Source organism: Taudactylus pleione, unplaced genomic scaffold (genome assembly GCF_031769625.1).
Source record: "Taudactylus pleione unplaced genomic scaffold, aTauple2 ptg000209l, whole genome shotgun sequence".
Lineage (NCBI taxonomy): Eukaryota > Metazoa > Chordata > Amphibia > Anura > Myobatrachidae > Taudactylus > Taudactylus pleione.
Genome location: NW_028284611.1, coordinates 2279806 through 2300499, shown reverse-complemented (window position 1 = coordinate 2300499; position 20694 = coordinate 2279806). Strand labels below are relative to the sequence as shown.

At 44.8% G+C, this 20694-nt stretch overlaps 1 protein-coding gene across 1 annotated transcript in view; it reads left to right on the top strand.

Annotated features, from left to right (window-relative positions):
- The first annotated feature begins 305 nt into the window (after nt 1–305).
- LOC148517815 (RING finger protein 112-like) overlaps nt 306–20694 on the top strand; it is a 120538-nt gene continuing 100149 nt past the window's right edge. Inside the window, exons 1-3 of the mRNA XM_088478184.1 lie at nt 306–596; nt 1519–1713; nt 3368–3505. Of these exons, the coding sequence (XP_088334310.1) occupies nt 306–596; nt 1519–1713; nt 3368–3505 (624 nt within the window). The remainder of the gene's footprint in view (nt 597–1518; nt 1714–3367; nt 3506–20694) is intronic.

The window sequence follows — 20694 nt, the reverse complement described above, 5'->3', positions numbered from 1 at the left end:
TCAAAACATTCTCTGGCAAATACATTGAATATTCATTTTGATCTACAGTGTAAATGAATAATAAAGAATATAGGTCTGTGTGTTAGTTGTTTTTATTAGTCTATCTTTATCTAGTTTTGTAATTTCAGTATAGATTGAAAACACTTAATGACAAATTTATACAGAAATTGTGAAGACTTAGTAAACTTTATAGCAGCACTGTGTATGTTTGTGATTCTCTGTTAGTGTTAGGAAAGTGTTCTGATTTGTGCAGCTTCTCTTGAATAATTACACATATTCCTGAATATATCTGCATTAGAGCTGTCATGGAAGGGGCTGCTGGTTTCTCCAAGCTAGAGGAGGATATTACATGTTCTGTGTGTCTTCAGGAGCTCACCGACCCAGTCTCTATCACCTGCGGACACACCTTCTGCAGAGCCTGCATCGCCTCCTACTGGGACACCGTGCGGCTACAAGGATACCGCTGTCCAGAGTGCTGGAGGATCTGTCCCAAAGACCAGCTCATACCGGCCTATAGGCTCCAACATCTGGTTACAAAGGTCCAGCTTGGCATAGAAGAACAGGCCAAACAGGAAAAGATGGTATTAGAGAATGAGGTAGATATATAATAAAATATATGGATGGATTCAGTAGAATAGATAATTTGAATTAAGGGCTATTTGTTGTTTTGCTGTTAGAGATAAATAAAGATTTAGTTAATGAATAGATTTCTGCACAGTAGAAAAGTCCATAAGGCGTCCATAACTTTATTGCAATTAAAAATACAATATATAACAGCTTACACTAACTTATACTAAAAATAAAGACACATACACAGACTGCTTTGGTTAAATGGTCAGAACTCGCTTTTATTAAAGGTATGACCCTGAATTTTACATTCATTATTTAATTTAATTTATTGGGAGGCAAAGAAGGATGCTACAACCAATCAGCTCCAGCCATATGATCTTAGCCAATATTAGGGAGCGACTGATACGCCCAACTGTGGCCATTGTAAGCTGAGCTGTAAAGACGCACAACCCCTATGATATTGCATAGTACGAGCGTGTCTGCAGAGACAGATGCCCAAAGTCCTCCCGCAGAGGTAGGCCATACTACGACCATTCAAATGATATGTGCTCCACAGCTTTTTCTTACACCTTACATGGCCGCTGGTTTGTAGCACCTTCTCGACGAACACAACAATAGCAAGTGTTAGTAAGAATATACACAACAAAATGCACAGTAAAGAGATAGGGAAGGGAGGGAGGGACAAACACCGTCCAGAAAAGGAAGTTGCTGGGCGTACACCAGCCTTATAAAGTCCACCAAGCCACTCCCACGAGCTCCCACATAGTCAGAGACCAACCAACCATGATAACTCCCCCAAACTACTCTACCTAGCAACTGCTGACCACATTCCAGCCAATTACAAAAAACTAAGGACTCTTATATAGACTTAAACTTAATCAGTTCTCATCTCATCTACTCTGAAAATATTAAATACAGGAAATGGTTTATTGTTTTTTTTATTATCAGGCTCCTGCGTCTGCTGTTCCGCTGGTTTCCACTGATCCACAGGGCCGGCTGCAGTTAGATGAATCCGCCGTACAGAGCTACTTCCTGAAGAGTGAGATTTCAGGTTACCGCCTGTGTCTCATCTGTGTGATCGGGGAGACACGAAAGGGGAAATCCACTCTGATGAATTATATACTGAGAGCCCTTCACAGCCTGGTAAGGATCAGACACTGACTGGGTATTAAACAAACAAAAAGTTCCCCAAGGAAACCCCGGCTGGAGCTTTGTATGAGAGGTTACAGTAATTTATATAGACAGCAGCTGTCATTGGCAGGATAGTCCCCTGTCTAGGTGCAACATGAAATTGTGCTGAGAATCACTAGAACTACTGTGTGTAAATTATAAACATGTATTTATTGATTGATGAAATAAAAAAATAATATATGATGAGTGTATAAGATTCATAACATGACACACATTCAAATCTACAGTAATTCAAATATCTGATGTGTGCCTTGATAAATATATACCAGTGCCTCCCCCTGGAAACTCCAATTGCTGGAAATTTTCACAGTACTGTAGATGAAGAACCCTTAGAGGTAAATTTACTAAGATGAGAGTTCTATTTACGAAGTGATGTTGCCCATAGCAACCAATCAGATTCTACTTCTCATTTATCTAGCACATTCTAAAAGGTAATACCTTGAATCTGATTGATTGTTATGGGCAACATCACTTCTTAAATAGAACTCCCATCTTAGTAAATTTACCCCTTAGTCTCATATAATATTAAATTATGGTTATTAACAGCTTCTCAAATGTGGAGTTCTCCTGCGTTGTAAATAGTCCAGGTAAGTTCAGAATCATAGTAGGGTAACACTAGATATAAATCTGGACCTGGTGCTGTATTAGACAGAAAATCAATTGTGGTGGATGATGAATGGTGGAGCAGATATTGGCAATGAGGTTTGGTCAGCAATACTGGATCCAAACATGTTTGAGTTAGTATCTCAAAGCCTTACGCATTTCACTGGTACTCACAGCTTCATCAGAGGTATATTCATTCAATGGCCTCCACAACTGATTTTCTGGCACACCCAGCAGACTTACTCCTCCTCTGTAGCTGGGTCCATAATCAGGACATTAGAAAACTCTTTAGTTTGGTAAAGCTATAACAATAATGTCTGTAGCTGTGTAATCTAGGCTGTGAGGAAGCAGGGCATTGAAAATGGCTGTTGAAGAGTTGAGTTATTGGTGTTTGGTTCATTGCCTGTAGCTTGTCCATTCTCTGAGGTTTTGCTCACCTAACACCTGGGGCGGTATGCACTAACACTTACCGCCGAACATCGTAATTGTAAAGATAGCATATGCACAAGCATATGCGATCTGTACAGCAAAGGACAGCTCTTCCGATAATAGCTGTCCTATGCAATCTCTGCAGCACAGTCGACTTCCAGGTTTATGACCCGGGAGTCCATCTGCGCATGCGCAGAGTTGATGAGGCGGGGCATGCTGGGAGGGATCCGATCAGATCCCTCATAGCAGCATGATGCAGCAGAAGCCCAAAGGGCTTCTATAGGTTAACGCCAGTGAAAGCTGGCGTTACCCTCCGCATCAGAGCCCGGTGGATAGCAGAATGATGCATATGAAAAATGCAGTAAACGGGGAGTTTACCGCATTTTTCGTTTACTGCATCCCGCCCCAGGCCTGTTATGGCCTTCAGTGTTTAAATTGCAAAAGACCTCCTTATCCTTTATACCTATGCCATTTGCTGTGCCTCATTGTCCTTTATATGGAGCTATCATATGCACAGCAATTTTGAGAATGGCAAATCAAGTAAATTAATTAATTTCTGTATTTTCCCCTGTAGGAGAGAGGGCAGCCGGTCAGCCTGGGTGAACTTAATGATCCCCTCACAGGGTTTGAATGGTCGATTGGGATGGATGGCCTGACCAAGGGGATATGGATGTGGAAAAGACCCTTTATCTTGGAGAGGGACGGGAACAAGGTGAGATTGGGTCTTGGTAAATGTTGAAAAACTAACCGTAATGTCAGTTAGAACATTTGTAATTTAAAACAAGAAAATAGTCATATAAAGAAAATACTCTAGGGTAATAAAACAGGTTTACATGTAAAAAAAACCATATATGTGTGTTCAGTCTTAATCTATGAGAGCTGGTCAAATTTCCAATGAGAACTATTTTTCTTCTATCATGTTCCCCCTAGCCCTTAAGGTAATGCACTTAACTTGAGTGATTTGAGAGTGTTGAATGTAATACATAAAATAATTCAGGGCCTGATTCATTATAGATCACTATTGTGTTCGCGTACGCAGATGGCTGATTGTTGCATACTGCACATGCATTGCAGTGCGCATGCATGAAGGCATCACTGTGATTGCAGAGACCACACAGACCCATCGCAAAGTGATTAACAGGAAGAGAGCATTTGGGGGTGGTGACGGGAGGTGGTTGGCGAAATGCAGGCATGTCAGTGCGTTTGAACGCTGTTACAGGGGCGTTCATAAATTAGCCACTGCGATGGCATATGCAGCCAGAGCTCTCACTGCGTGTAGGAAGTTTAGCAATTTCTGAATAAGGTCTGTCCTTGTGTGATGGTTTTGTTGAGGCTCCGATGGTACTTGACGGTACCGATGTTTTCACAGACTTGCAAGGTATTACGGATTCGAGCAACAGGAAGTGGGCTTCCTTATTTTGGCCTGCGATTGCAAACATTAGCATATTTTTGCAGCAGATCTGCATGCGTAATCGGAGCTGAGATCGCAATAGCGATCTGTAGTGAACCAGGCACTCAGGGGGTCATTCAGGCCCGGTCGCAAGCGCTGAGCGCTCGCAACCTGGTCGATGTTTCCCCACTGTGCATGCGCACGTCGGAGCCGGGTCCGACGTACACATGTGCGAGACCCGACTAGCTACGGGCGCTCTGTTGCTAGGGGTCTCGCTCCAAACGGGACGAGCTGTCGTTGGTGAGTGACAGCTCGCCCCGTTTGGGAGGTGGGCATGGGGGGGTGGCCGGCCAAACAGAGGCATTTCCGATGGAACGCTTGCCGTTTGGGGGCGGCCCCACTGACATCAGCAATGATGTCAGTGGGGAGCTTCCTGCTCGATCAGTGCAGGAAGCTCCTGGGGCTTGCGGTTGACGAGACCCTAAGGGTCTCGTCGAAAGGCCCCAATAGTCGTGATGGTCTTGACCATCGCGACCATCAACCTGGTCGCTCACTAGAGCTGTGGGTGGTAACCCACAGCTTAGCGATCGACCAGGAGGCCGCACTTCACGATGCAAGCGGCCGCCCTCAGTCAGAGCGACCACTTGCATCTTACAACCGGGTCTGATTGAGACCCTGAGGGCCTGATTCGGACCCGCTCGCGAGCGCAGGATGCTCTCAAGCGGGTCGAAGGTGCCCGAATGCGCATGCGCATGATGGAGGGAGCTCCGTCGTGCGCATGCGCAAGACCTGGCGAGCGACGAGGAATCCATCGCTCGGGGTCTCGCACCAAAGGGGGCATGCTGTCAATGGTGAGTGACAGCATGCCCCCTTTGGTGGGCGTGCCGGGGGCGTGGCTGCCAGACGGAGGCGTTCTCATGGGAACGCCTACCATCTGGGGCCGGCCCCACTGACATCAGTAGTGATGTCAGTCGGTGTGATTTTGGCTCTGATAGAGCCAAAATCACTCCAGGGCTTGCGGCAGCGAGACCCTACCGCAGGGTCTCGTCGCAAGCCCGGTGGTCGCGATGGTCTTGACCATCGTGACCATCATCATGGACGCTCGCTATAGCTGTGGGTGGTTACCCACAGCTATGCGAGCTTCCAAGAGGCCGCTCCAATAACAGGTAGGAGGGCCCTGATTCAGAGCAAGCGCTCTGGTCAGAGTGTTCGGCTCTGAATCAGGCCCTCAGTCTCTTCTTTGATTTAGATTTCAGCCTGATTATTCTCCACATAGAGTATCCTCGGTATGATGATCTTCAAAGTACTAGATAAAACCCGATAGAGGTCCTCCTATAATGTAGTTTTATTTAAAAAAGTAAAAAATATATTTTGTTTTTCATTATTTGTGTTGCTTCAATGAAAAAAACAAAAGAAGTTTCAATATGGTATCACATGTCCCATTATGGTTTCTTAGACATATTCTGAAATTTCACAAAACCTACTGAATTTCTGTCACTCAGACTTCAAAAAGAAATTAAATTCTGATCATTATTGCTGATGCCTTAATGGACGTGTTCCTTGCAAAATACAGATATGGTATGCCATCACACACTGTGGTTAACTGCAGATTCAGCACTCTCACAGAGTGAGATTGCTGTAACTCACAAAATGGTGTAGCTACTAATTCACAGAATTGTGTGCTCATTGGAATACAAACATGCAGTCTATGCAACTGAGGTCTGAGCAGAACAAAGAGCTGCGCAGGGGCGGGATGATGACATCGCAAGTCATTATTGGCTCACAGCAGCCATCTTTAAATTTCAAAAATGGTGCTGAGGCAGCATTTTTTAAATGGGCATCGCGGTTCTCACCATTGAAGTTAATGATGAGAACTGCTCTTTGGCTGAGAGGTGGAAGGCTAGCCTCTCTCAGCCAATGACCACTCAGCGGTGGGGTTTCCATAGTGAAATCCTGCCGCTAAGCTCTCATTCGACTAGTACTGTCCATGGGTCGCGTAGCTTGTTTTTTTGTTTTGCCAAGCCCGGGATTGCCTACTTTGGAACAAAGAGGACCAATCCACGCATAGGAGAAGGGGAGTATGTTTTTTTTTTTTTCAGGTAATCTACTGGAGAAAGGGACCAATGGCTACATGGATACATAGGTGAGTATGTGTACATGTGTGTGTAAATGTGAGTGCATGTATGTTAATAAACTCTTACTATTACGGTGTGTGTGTCTTGTGTTTATTTTAATATTTCTTTTGCTGTAGAACTACAGGTACCAGCCGGCCCATAATTCCCCACATGCTTGTACTTGTGGTTCTCCAAGTACCAGCATGCAGGGAGGGAGGCTTGCAGGGAACTGTAGTTCCACTGCAAAAGACAATATTTAACTTCTATTTTTTACACCACAGTACACTATCAACTTGGCACCCACTGGCCCAGGAGTGCCATGGATAGCCCCGGGCTATCAGCCTTGGCATGGGATGCCCTGGTGAGGGGGAACCCTTTATTGCCCCCGGGTATCCCCGGCCTGGGCTGACTAGCAGTCAGGGTTGATGCTTTGGCTGGGATACCCAGTGAAAGGGCTCCCCTGGCTGTGGCATCGCACCCCAACCTGCTAGTATACCGTTTCCATTTCAACTGACTTTTATGCAGTATGGGAACTTCAGGACAGGCAAGTAACAGAGCACAATGGTGGATGGTTCCAAGATGGTAGACAGCGTGGACACTGCAATGCTGACAGGTGTTAGAGAAGCAGCAGCAGATGAGTAGCAGATCTGAGCGCAGGGTGACAGCTGCGGCGCTGACAGGACCGGAACACATTGGCAGATGGAACCCAGTAGGACAGCGCAAATGCTGCGGCACATGGAGGTGAGTAACACAGAAACAGATGGAACTAGCTGGAATCAATAAAGTAGCAATGAAGTCACGGAGACTACAAATACAGGATACAGAGTACACCTGGAGACTTGAACTATCCGGGGTAGGAATACATTGTTCAGGCAATGGGTTGCACACAGGAGTTGCAATGTACGAGTGAGTGAAGAAAGTGAATATGTGCGCACTAATACTTATTAGTCCCCTTTGCTTAATCCAATCACTTTGCAGGAACTGGATATTATTCTTACAGATGGCCAGTCTCAGGAGAGACTACAATGCTCAGAAATAGAAAAAAAGGTGCATATAGTGAAGCAGTTTTATTTAACATCAGCAGTTAAAATCACATAAAACATTCCCTAGGCAGGGTATCTCATATGACATAGGTATGCAATTACCAGATGGCCGGGAGGGCTGTCAGCAGGCAGCCCTCAGTAAGCATGTGATGATATACATCAGTGTAGGTCCCAGGCACTCCACTGGTATGTGCTCATCTCCTCAGCCTTCCGGGTATGCACAACCTCCATCAGCATCTGATATCCTCCGTCTTTTCACCGACCCCAATCCGGTGGTCTTTTTCAAGGTGTCCAAAATGTGAATGCTGATCCCACCCACGGCAAACTTTATAAACCCCCCCGTTCAATCCGTACACTGCCGGCGCAGTTGATCTCTATACATAGGGAAACTATAATGTCCATGATCCTTTGCTGCACCGGGACGGTATATCCTGACAATGTCGCGTAACTTCTGGGTACTTCGTACAATCCATATCCTTTGGTTGCATTATGAAGTTACCTCCCCTGTGAGGTACGTAATGTCTGGACCCACACTTGTTGCTATGGTGATGTACACAAACCAGGAATCTTGTGTGGATGTTGTGTCCCAAGTAGATAGTGAAAAAATTAATCGATCAGTCCATAGGGGGCAATTTTCAATATATAATCCTCTATAGATAAAAGATGAATAAATTAGTTATGTAAAGCATCACATTTAAAATTAATAAAAAAACCAGTGCAAAGAAGCATATATAGTGCAATGATGCTGACATAAGGTGCAAAGAAGCATATATAGTGCAATGATGCTGACATAAGGTGCAAAGAAGCATATATAGTGCAATGATGCTGACATAAGGTGCAAAGAAGCATATATAGTGCAATGATGCTGACATAAGGTGCAAAGAAGCATATATAGTGCAATGATGCTGACATAAGGTGCAAAGAAGCATATATAGTGCAATGATGCTGACATAAGGTGCAAAGAAGCAAATATAGGGCCAGATTCAGAGCCGCTCGTAAGCAGCCGCTCGTTCGCTCAGAGCGATGTTTGCACAACTGCGCATGTGTATGGGTTGTAATATGCATGCGCGAACCATTCATTGCGGTCGGAAATTGTATGCTCGCAAAATAGCGAATGCCTTCTAATTTGAGTGACAGAATGAGGCGTTTGTGGGTGGTAACAGGGGAAGGTGCTTGAAAACAGGGAGTGGTGATCAGAATGCAGGCGTACCAAACGGTCAAAACGGGCATTTTAAGGGTGTGCATAATTAACAAAGCAGCGTCATCGACCACGTCACTTGGTTGTTTCTTAGCCTGAACTGTTCGCATGATTGCGGTAGGAAAATCCAACTACAAGCACTGCGAGCAGTTCAGATGCCTTTCGATGTACTCGATTAATCAAATAAATAGCGGAGATGACGTATGATGCGAGCGGCCAGGGGGCGTTTGTCCGCATGTTTTGTTCACTCATTCAGACATAGAGGCGTCAACAGACCGCAAAGAGCGAACGGTCAATTTAAATAGCCGGCCCCTTTTTCTGGACGAGCGAGCGCAAATAGCGTCCGGCTCTGAATCAGGCCCATAGTGCAATGATGCTGGCATAAGGTGCAAAGAAGCAAATATAGTGCAATGATGCTGACATAAGGTGCAAAGTGAAGAACTAACTTACAGAATCTATAAATGTGCAAATCATGTACTTGGTCATAGGAACCATTTCACTTCAAATTCCAGGTTGAGGCCTCCTGGGTTTAGGGTGCAGAAATCAAAAATTGTTTTCATCTCGACTTTGGCCAATTGTTTGGCCAAATCCCTCCTACGCCAGTGGCCATCAATATGACGTAGACCAATGAAGCAATTTATATCCGCAGAGTTACTGTTATGGCATTTTCAAAATGATTTGATAAGGCATGGGTTTCCAGCCCTTTACGGATGTTCCTTAAATGCTCCCCAATTCGGACTTTAAGGGGCCTTGAAGTCCTACCAATATGAAACAAATGGCAACTGCATCCTATTGTATAAATTACACTTTTTGTATTGCATGTGATACAATCCTTTATAGTAACTTCCGTAATTTTGTTCTTTCCTTCTATTTTTATTCCCCTACATCCCAAACATGTACCACAACGAAATAAACCTTTTGATTTTATACCTCCAGTATTTTCCTTTCTCGGTAATGCACTCTTTACCAAATTTGAACCTATATTTGGTGCCTTTCTATAGATACATTTAGGTACTATTGGTAGCTGTGAACCAAGTATTGGGTCTTTTTGTAGTATTCCCCAATGTTTACGTAAGGATTTCTCAAGGAGTTTGTGTTGACTGTTATATGAGGTGACAAATACCCACTCAAAATCCGGAGATTTATTACTCTTATTGATGTTATATTGTAAGAGTCCCCCTCTTTCTATTTGCTCTACCTTCTCACTAGCTTTTTCAGTATTGTTTAATGTATAGCCTGATGCCACAAATTTGGATTTCATTTCTTTCACTTGTGTCTTATATGTGCTCGGGTGACTGCAGTTTCTTTTTAGCCTTCGTAATTGGCCACCGGGGATAGAGAGTAGCCAATTTAAATGGTGGCAGCTGTCAGCATTAATGTATGCAGTTCCGACCTTCTGTAGGTAGAAGACATCATTAAAAACAAAATAATTATTGGTTAAAATAAATTGAGCCCCTTCTATTAAAAAGTTTTGTAATCCTCCATCCAAATCGCTATCCTGTAGGCATCCTGCTTTAATACCTAAAGCAAAAAGAACAAAGATGACAGGTTGAATGGACATATATTGGATGTTAAATAAATGAATGCATTATCGAAAATACTGTATATATCAAAAATGTATTTAATACTGAAATTGAACAGACATGAGATCGGAGATTAAGAAAAATAATCAATAAAGATAAAAAAATGTTTCCATACATGGAAATACACATAATGAAAGCATTTGATGAAACAATAATAAAACAATGATCAATTGAACATGCCGCCCACTTTTGGTAATGAAGTAAAATAGCCAAGGGATATAAATAACCTCTTATATGGCAAGAAAGGGACCACGTGTAGAGACCTTGAAATAAATATAACTTCTCGTAAAAAAGAATAACAGTTTGTGCCAATTCTGAAGTGTCTCTATTAGAGAGCCTTTTTTTAAAAAAATGCAAAGCTTGAGCCAAATGTAACTTATGATGTTACCATTGAAAAGTAGCAAAAATGTAATTACAGCTCTGAATTGTCTCTGAGTAAGGATCCTTGGTTGATGTCCCTATAACTAACAGCCAATGAAGGGATACTGGAAATAATCCCCAAAAATCTTTGTCAGTAAGAACACCCTATGTGCCATGTACCGCAAATAGTCACCTGGGTAGGAATCAGTCTCACAGTAAACTGTCAGTTTGGAAGTCCCAACAAGCGAGGTGAGAAATAGTGTATATGGAACGCACAATTGATGACAGTGGAAACTGCTCAAATTAGTTCAAAGGAGTCCTGGAGTTATATGGTATATGTTCCTCAAAAAAGTTTTTTAAAAACAGGTACCTGAGAGGAGACAGCATGTGTCAGCCAGACCTCCGGGTCTAACAAACCTGGATCGTGGAAAGCTGGTGTGGTTGCAGGGTCGCAGAGATTCAGCGTTGGGCAGAGGCACCAGAAAGAACATGTAGCTTGGTGAGCAGGCTGAGTACGCTCACTCTGCGGGATGGAACCACCGCAATCTGAGCCGGTGCCTGATGTCCGTGCGTTCGGCTAAAATCCACAAGTGGTAAACGGCACTGGGTGATATGGTAAAATAACCTCTGAAGTAGGGATGTGCGCCGGACCATTTTTGCCGGATTTGGATTTGTTCGAATGCATTGTCCGGCTTTGGATTTGGATTTGCCAAACTGCGGTGACTGGCTTTGGATTTGGATTTGGATTATTTTACAAAAATTGACAAAAAAAGCTAAAATCACAAAAACTGGTCTTTTTTTTCTTCCTAGAGTATTATTAAACGCAATAACATTAATTTCCAGTCAATTTAGAAGACCTCACAGCTTATAATATTGTTTTCAACATTATTTGCCAAAGGTTGCAGTGAGCTGACTGGTTACTAAGCGACAAAGCAGCGGCACAACGACACAGACACCACAGTATAAAGCACGTCTATGAAACATTGCCACACAGCAGTGGCAGAAATGAAAAGTAGTGCGCCCACCCAGTGGGGTACGGCCAGCAGAATCACAGTACTTGTTTACAAAATGGGCTACGGCCCAAGGAGTCACAGTGCACAATCTTATTCACATTACACCACACATAGTGCCCCTGATTCACATTACACCATAAAGTAGTGTCTCTTATTTATGTTACGACACACAGTAGTGACCCTTTTACACAATGCCCACAGTAGTGACCCTTTTACACAATGCCCACAGTAGTGACCCTTATACACAAAGCCCACAGTAGTAATGCCCCTTATACAATGCCCACAGTAGTAGTGCCACTTATACAATGCCCACAGCAATAGTGTCCCTTACACAATGCCCCCAGCAGTGGTGTCCCTTACACAATGCCCCCAGTAGTGGTGCCCCCTATGCAGTCCCCTTAGTAGTAGGGCCCCCTATGCAGTGCCCCCCAGTAGTAGTATGCTGCCCAGTAGTATGCCCCCCATCAGCAGGCCCCCAGTAGTAGTGCCCCCATTAGCAGGCCCCCAGTAGTAGTGCCCACAGTAGCAGGCCCCCAGTAGTAGTATGCCCCCCAGTAGTATTGCCCCCATTAGCAGGCCCCCAGTAGTGTGCCCCCCCAGTAGTATGCCCCCCAGTAGTATGCCCCCCAGTAGTATGCTCCCCATTAGCGGGCCCCCCATTAGCAGGCCCCCAGTAGTATGCCCCCCCAGTAGTATATCCCCCCAGTAGTATGACCCCCCATTAGCAGGCCTCCATTTGTATGCCCCCCAGTAGTAGGCACCCCCAATAGCAGGCCCCCACAGTAGCAGGCCCCCCAGTAGCAGGCCCCCCACTAGTAGGCCCCCCAGTAGTATGCCCCCAGTAGTATGCCCCCCCAGTAGCAGGCCCCCCAGTAGTATGCCCCCCCCAGTAGCAGGCCCCCCCAGTAGTATGGCCCCAGTAGCAGACCCCCCCCAGTAGCAGACCCCCCCAGTAGCAGGCCCCCCAGTAGTTGTGCCTCCCAGTATCTGTGCCCCCCAGTAGCGCCCCCGGCCCTTACACACACATAAAAAAAAAACTTACCTGATTCCCCGCTCCCGCGCCGTCCGCTCTGCTGCCACGCGCTGAGGAGGGAGCCGGAAGATGGAGCTCATGAGTGAGCTCCAGCTGGCTCCCTCTGTGCAGCAGCCAATGAGAGTCTGGGTGACTCTCATTGGTTGCTGTAACAAACACACAGCTGCCGCTGGCGGCTGTTTGTTTGTTCTGTGTAGGGCAGACCACTATCACAGTGGTCTGCCCTACACAATAGGCTGCCGTTAGTCCCTGAACGGGGATCTGAGTCAGGTGGGGAACACCCGAACAGCGTTCGGGTGGACTCGGATCCCCTATGTTCGGAGTGGTTCGGATTCCACAGAATCCGAACCGCTCATCTCTAGTCTGAAGTGGTGCGGCTGGAGCCTTCAAAATCACTGGTGATAGATATCCCTATTTATCTCCATGGTGGTTTCCCCATTTGGTTTTTTCAATCTTTTTTGTTTTGTCCACCCCTACATCCTCTTTTAGTTACCTTGCTGGGTGGTAATTCCCCCTCTGTCTAAAAAATATGTATGATCATACTCTTCCATAAGATATTGGTATCGTTTATTTCCTTTTATTACTTTTCTCCATTTCTCCTCTAACCTGTGTATCTCCATCTTTATGGGGTGGACCCCCCTTCCTGTCTGTAGGTAACTAAAAGAGGATGTAAGAGTGAACAAAACAATAGATCCAAGACAAAGAAAAGATAGAGAGATGGAAGGAAATTAAAAAAGATTGAAGAAACCAAACGGGGAACCCACCATGTAGATAAATAGGGATAATACTACATCCATTAAGATTCTAGATGGCAAAGTTAAATTCTTTAATTTAAGTACACATATTTTAACTTTAGAAGAAAATAAAGTTTTGGAAAAAGGTCTAAAATATGCTCCCTCCATACCTTTAAATAAATTTACGACCTTCATAGATCTAAACAAATACTTCCGAAACTATCCAAAAAAAAATTCTTATTATTGAAAGATGAGTCTGCAATAGACACCTTGGTCGACATGGATAGGACCCCATTTAGAACTAAATCAATTTTTAACCCGACCCATGTGAAGGGAAATTTTGTAGATACATTCTACAAGCTAGTAAGTGATGACCTCCAAACCATGAACACTAAAAAGATTAAATTTAACCTGACAAACAAAGAACGTAAAGCCTTAAGGGATATTCAGTCAAATACGGACGTAAACCCACCAATAAGGCGGGTGGGGTGGTAATTTTAAATAGGGAGATGTATGAGAAAGAAATTCTGAGACAGGTTGATGATAGAAGTACCTATCATAAACTCCATACAGACCCCACTCAGGGGATATTAGATAAATTGGGAGTCCTGTTGGATAAATACAAAGGAAACAACATACTGACAGAGAAAGAAAGCCTGTTTCTATGGAATCCAGAACCTGTTATACCAGTCATTTATGTACTTCCCAAAATACATAAAGACCCCTTACACCCCCCTGGACGACCCATAGTGTCAGGAATTGATTCCGTGACAGCTAATATGTTAGAATTCATCGACCATTTTATACAACCTTTGGTCATAAAAAATCAATCCCATTTGAAGGATACAAAAGATTTCCTTAATCTAATTTCTAAGATTCCATGGGAGGAGAATCATATTATGGTGATGGCAGATGTTAAATCGCTTTACATGATTATCGATCACCAGACAGGTATTAAAGCAATTACAGGATGCCTACAGGATAGAGATTTGGATAGAGGATTACAAATTTTTTAATAGAAGGGGTTCAATTTATTTTAACCAATAATTATTTTGTTTTTAATGACGTCTTCTACCTACAGAAGGTCGGAACTGCATACATTAATGCTGACAGCTGCCACCATTTAAATTGGCTACTCTCTATCCCCGGTGGCCAATTACGAAGGCTAAAAAGAAACTGCAGTCACCCGAGCACATATAAGACACAAGTGAAAGAAATGAAATCCAAATTTGTGGCATCAGGCTATACATTAAACAATACTGAAAAAGCCAGTGAGAAGGTAGAGCAAATAGAAAGAGGGGGACTCTTACAATATAACATCAATAAGAGTAATAAATCTCCGGATTTTGAGTGGGTATTTGTCACCTCATATAACAGTCAACACAAACTCCTTGAGAAATCCTTACGTAAACATTGGGGAATACTACAAAAAGACCCAATACTTGGTTCACAGCTACCAATAGTACCTAAATGTATCTATAGAAAGGCACCAAATATAGGTTCAAATTTGGTAAAGAATGCATTACCGAGAAAGGAAAATACTGGAGGTATAAAATCAAAAGGTTTATTTTGTTGTGGTACATGTTTGGGATGAAGGGGAATAAAAAGAGAAGGAAAGAACAAAATTACCGAAGTTACTATAAATGGCAAAATATGCACTATAAAGGATTGTATCACATGCAATACAAAAAGTGTAATTTATACAATAGGATGCAGTTGCAATTTGTTTTATATTGGTAGGACTTCAAGGCCCCTTAAAGTCCGAATTGGGGATCATTTAAGGAACATCCATAAAGGGCTGGAAACCCATGCCTTATCAAATCATTTTAAAAATGCCATAACAGTAACTCTGCGGATATAAATTGCTTCATTGGTCTACGTCATATTGATGGCCACTGGCGTAGGAGGGATTTGGCCAAACAATTGGCCAAAGTCGAGATGAAAACAATTTTTGATTTCTGCACCCTAAACCCAGGAGGCCTCAACCTGGAATTTGAAGTGAAATGGTTCCTATGACCAAGTACATGATTTGCACATTTATAGATTCTGTAGGTTAGTTCTTCACTTTGCACCTTATGTCAGCATCATTGCACTATATTTGCTTCTTTGCACCTTATGTCAGCATCATTGCACTATGGGCCTGATTCAGAGCCGGACGCTATTTGCGCTCGCTCATCCAGAAAAAGGGGCCGGCTATTTAAATTGACCATTCACTCTTTGCGGTCTGTTGACGCCTCTATGTCTGAATGAGCGAACAAAACATGCGGACGTTTTTTTGTAAAAAACGCCCCCTGGCCGCTCGCATCCTACGTCATCTCCGCTATTTATTAGATTAATCGAGTACATCGAAAGGCATCTGAACTGCTCGCAGTGCTTGTGGTTGGATTTTCCTACGCAATCATGCGAACAGTTCAGTCTAAGAAACAACCAAGTGATGTGGTCGATGACGCTGCTTTGTTAATTAAGCACACCCTTAAAACCCCCGCTTTGACCGTTTGGTACGCCTGCGTTCTGATCACCACTCCCCATTTTCAGACACCTTCCCCTGTTACCACCCACAAACGCCTCATTCTGTCACTCAAATTAGAAGGCATTCACTAATTTGCGAGCACACAATTTCCGACCGCAATGAATGGTTCGCGCATGCGTATTACAACCCATATGCATGCGCAGTTGTGCGAACATCGCTCGGAGCGAACGAGCGGCTGCTTACGAGCGGCTCTGAATCAGGCCCTATATTTGCTTCTTTGCACCTTATGTCAGCATCATTGCACTATATATGCATCTTTGCACTAGGGGTGTGCAGCGGCCACTTTTCGTGTTTTGTGTTTTGGTTTTGGATCTGGATCTTTCTTCGTGTTTTGGATCTGGATTGGTTTTGCCAAAACCACCCTTCCGTGTTTTGGGTTCTGGGTTTTGTGTTTTGGATCTGTATTTTTTTGAAAAAAAGCATAAAAACAGATAAAATCACAGAATTGGTAGGTTTTTCTGCTAATATGCTATTATTAACCTCAATAACCTTAATTTCCACGCATTTCCAGTCTATTCTGAACACCACACACCTCACAATAGTGTTTTTATGTCCAAAAGGTTGCACCGAGGTAGCTGGATGACTATGCTAAGCGACACGAGTGGGCGGCACAAACACGTGACCCATCTAGGCGTGATACTGCAGTGGCAGACAGGATGGCAGTTTGAAAAACTAGGCCCCAAACTGTACATAATGCAAAGAAAAAAAAGAGGTGCAAGATGGAATTGACCTTGGGCCCTCCCACCCACCCTTATGTTGTATAAACAGGACATGCACACTTTAACAAAGCAATCATTTCAGCGCCAGGGTCTGCCACACAACTGTGGCTGAAATGATTGGTTCGTTTGGGCCCCCACAAAACAAGCTGGCAATTAATGTGTCCCTGCACAAACTGGCTCTACGGAGGCAAGATGTCATCCTCATCCTCCTCATCCACCGATTCCTCACCCTCTTCAGTGTGTACATCCTCATCCTCACAAAGTATTAACTCGTCCCCACTTGAATCCACCACCACAGGTCCCTCTGTACGTTCTGGAGGCTGGTCTCCCTGGAAGAGCTGATAATTCATTTTGATGAACATCATCTTCTCCACATTCTGTGGAAGCAACCTCCTACGCCTTTCGCTGACAAGGTTCCCGGCTGCACTAAACACTCTTTTGGAGTACACACTGGAGGGGGGGCAACTCAGGTAAAATAGAGCCAGTTTGTACAGGGGCCTCCAAATTGCCTCTTTTTCCTGCCAGTACAGGTATGGACTGTCTGACATGCCTACTTGGATGCTGTCACCGATGTAATCCTCCACCATTCTGTCAATGGTGACAGTATCATATGCAGTGACAGTAGACATGTCAGAAATTGTTGCCAGGTCCTTCAGTCTGGACCAGATGTCCAAACTTGGTCCTGCCTGCCCTGCATCACTGCCAGCGGGTTGCTTAGGATACCTAAGTTTTTTCCTGGCAGCCCCAGTTGCGGAAGAAAATGAAGAAGGAGCTGTTGACGTGTCACGTTCCGCTTCAGCTGACAGTGTGTTCACCAGCAGGTCTTTGCACCTCTGCAGGCTTGTGTCAGCCGGAAAGGGAGACACCACATAGGCTTTAAACCTAGGATCGAGCACGGTGGCCAAAATGTAGTGGTCTGATTTCAACAGATTGACCACCCTGGAATCCTGGCAAAGCGAATGAAGGGCTTCATCCACAAGTCCCACATGCCGAGCGGAATCGCTCCGTCTTAGCTCCTCCTTCACTTTCTCCAGCTGCTTCTGCAAAAGCCTGATGAGGGGAATGACCTGACTCAAGCTGGCAGTGTCTGAACTGACTTCACGTGTGGCAAGTTCGAAGGGCTGGAGAACCTTGCTCAACATGGAAATCATTCTCCACTGCGCTTGAGTCAGGTGCATACCCCCTCCTTTGCCTATGTCATAGGTGGATGTATAGGCTTGAATGGCCTTTTGCTGCTCCTCCATCCTCTGAAGCATATAGAGGGTTGAGTTCCACCGCGTCACAACCTCTTGCTTCAGGTGATGGCGGGGCAGGTTCAAGAGTGTTTGCTGGCGCTCCAGTCTTCGGCACGCAGTCGCTGAATGGCGACAGTGGCCTGAAATTTTTCGGGCCACCCAAAGCGTCTCCTGCACGCCCCTGTCACTTTTCAGAAAATTCTGCACCACCAAGTTTACTGTGTGAGCAAAACATGGAACGTGCTGGAATTTGCCCAGATGTAATGCCCGCACAATATTGGTGGCGTTGTCAGATATCTCAAATCCCCAGGAGAGTCTAAGTGGGGTAAGCCACTGGGCGATGATTTCCCTCAGTTTCTCTAAGAGGTTGTCGGCGGTGTGCCTCTTACTGAAACCGGTGATACACAGCGTAGCCTGCCTTGGAACAAGCTGGCGTTTCTGAGATGCTGCGACTGGTGACGCTGCTGCTGTTGCTGCGTAAGGTGATACATCTACCCAGTGGGCTGTCACAGTCATATAGTCCTTAGTCTGCCCTGTTCCACTTGTCCACATGTCCGTGGTTAAGTGGACATTGGGTACAACGGCATTTTTCAGGACACTGAGGACACTTTTTCTGACGTTTCAGTACAGTCTCGGTATCGCCTGCCTAGTGAAGTGGAATCTAGACGGGATTTGGAACCGGGGACACACTACCTCCAGCAATTGTCTAAATCCCACTGCACTAATGGCGGATACCGGACGCACGTCTAACACCAACATAGCAGTCAAGGCCTCAGTTATACGTTTTGCTTCAGGATGACTGCTGTCGTACTTCATCCTCCTCGCTAAGAACTGTTGGAGGGTCAATTGTTTAGTAAAAGTAGTGGTGTTCCTACTTCCTCTCTGGGATGATGAACGACTCCCAGCAGCAACAACAGCAGCAGCGGCAGCAGGAGGCGTAGCAATGCAGGATCCTCCGGAGGAATCCCGGATAGGAGAGTCAGTCATGCCAGTGACATGGCCTGCAGGACTACTTCCGATCCTGACTAAGGAGGAAATTGACGAGGAGGGAGTTGACGGTGTGGTTTGCAGGCGCTTGGATACAACAGGACAACGGGATTTAGGTGTCCCTGGACTGCTTACGGTCTTAGCCAAAGTTTCTGAACTTGACAGTAACTTATTATGAACGCGCTGCAGGTGCCGTATAAGGGAGGATGTTCCTAGGTGGTTAACGTCCCTACCCCTACTTATTCCACCTTTACATAAGGTACATATGGCAAGACAGTTGTTGTCCGGATTTGGATAGAAATAATTGCCAGACCAAAGAGGTGGAATGTTTGGTCTTCTGCCCAGGCATGACCGTGATGGGCTTTTTCATCCCACGGACAACAACTGTCTCCCCCGGAGCCTGATTTAAACAAACCACATCACCATCAGAATCCTCCTCGCCAACTTCCTCCTCAGCGCCAGCTACACCAGTATCCTCATCCTGTTGTACTTCAACAGTGACATCTTCAATTTGCATATCAGCAAGTGGACTGTGGGTGCTCCTTTCAGCACTTGCAGGGGGCGTGCAAATGGTGGAAAGAGCCACCTCTTCCTGTCCAGTGCTGGGAAGGTCAGGCATCGCAACCACCACCACACTTGGACTCTCCTTGGGGATTTGTGATATCTTCTTAGAAAGCACAGTTCTTCGCTGTGCTTTTGCCAGCTTAACTCTTTTGATTTTTTTAGTGGGAGGAGGGCTTCCATCGTCATGTGAAGCTGAACCACTAGTCATGAACATACTAGGGATCGACCTTAGCCGTTCCTTGCCACTCCGTGTCGTAAATGGCATATTGGCAAGTTTACGTTTCTCTTCAGATGATTTAAATGTTTTTTTCAAGGTCATTTTCCTGAACTTTGTCATTTGGGATTGTATGTGCCCTCTATTATGACATTGGGCATCGGCCTTGGCAGACAACGTTGATGGCATGTTATCGTCTATGTCATGACTAGTGGCAGCAGCTTCAGCACTAGGAGGAAGTGGTTCTTGATCTTTCTCTATTTTATTTTTATCGGAGAAAGTTTGGTCCTCCATTTATGTTATATTGATTTGATATATACGTGCGGCTAAACACAGAAAATATTTTTTTATTTTTGCTGGAGAGTAGTGCACTTTGTGGGTTACACCAGCCTTTAAGAAATGAGCCAGCCGGCTCTTTACTTATGGGACACAGGGGCACGCTTGGCACTGCTCCTTTGTTGATGCACGCGCGGCTACTGCGCACACAATTCACAAACACAGAAAATCATTTTTTTTTTGGTTTGGACTGGAGTGTACTTTGGGGGTTACAGCACCCTTTAACGGTCAAGCCAGCCGGCCCTTTACTTATGACACAGGCGCACGCTTGGCACTACTTTGTTGATGCACGTGCGGCTACTGCGCACACAATTCACAAACACAGAAAATATATATTTTTTTGGTTTGGACTGGAGTGTACTTTGGGGGTTACAGCACCCTTTAACGGTCAAGCCAGCTGGACCTTTACTTATGACACAGGCGCACGCTTGGCACTACTTTGTTGATGCACGTGCGGCTACTGCGCACACAATTCACAAACACAGAAAATATTTTTTTTTTGGTTTGGACTGGAGTGTACTTTGGGGGTTACAGCACCCTTTAACGGTCAAGCCAGCCGGCCCTTTACTTATGACACAGGCGCACGCTTGGCACTACTTTGTTGATGCACGTGCGGCTACTGCGCACACAATTCACAAACACAGAAAATATATATTTTTTTGGTTTGGACTGGAGTGTACTTTGGGGGTTACAGCACCCTTTAACGGTCAAGCCAGCCGGCACTTTACTTATGAAACAGGCGCACGCTTGGCACTACTTTGTTGATGCACGTGCGGCTACTGCTCACACAATTCACAAACACAGAAAAAAAATATTTTTTTTTTGGTTTGGACTGGAGTGTACTTTGG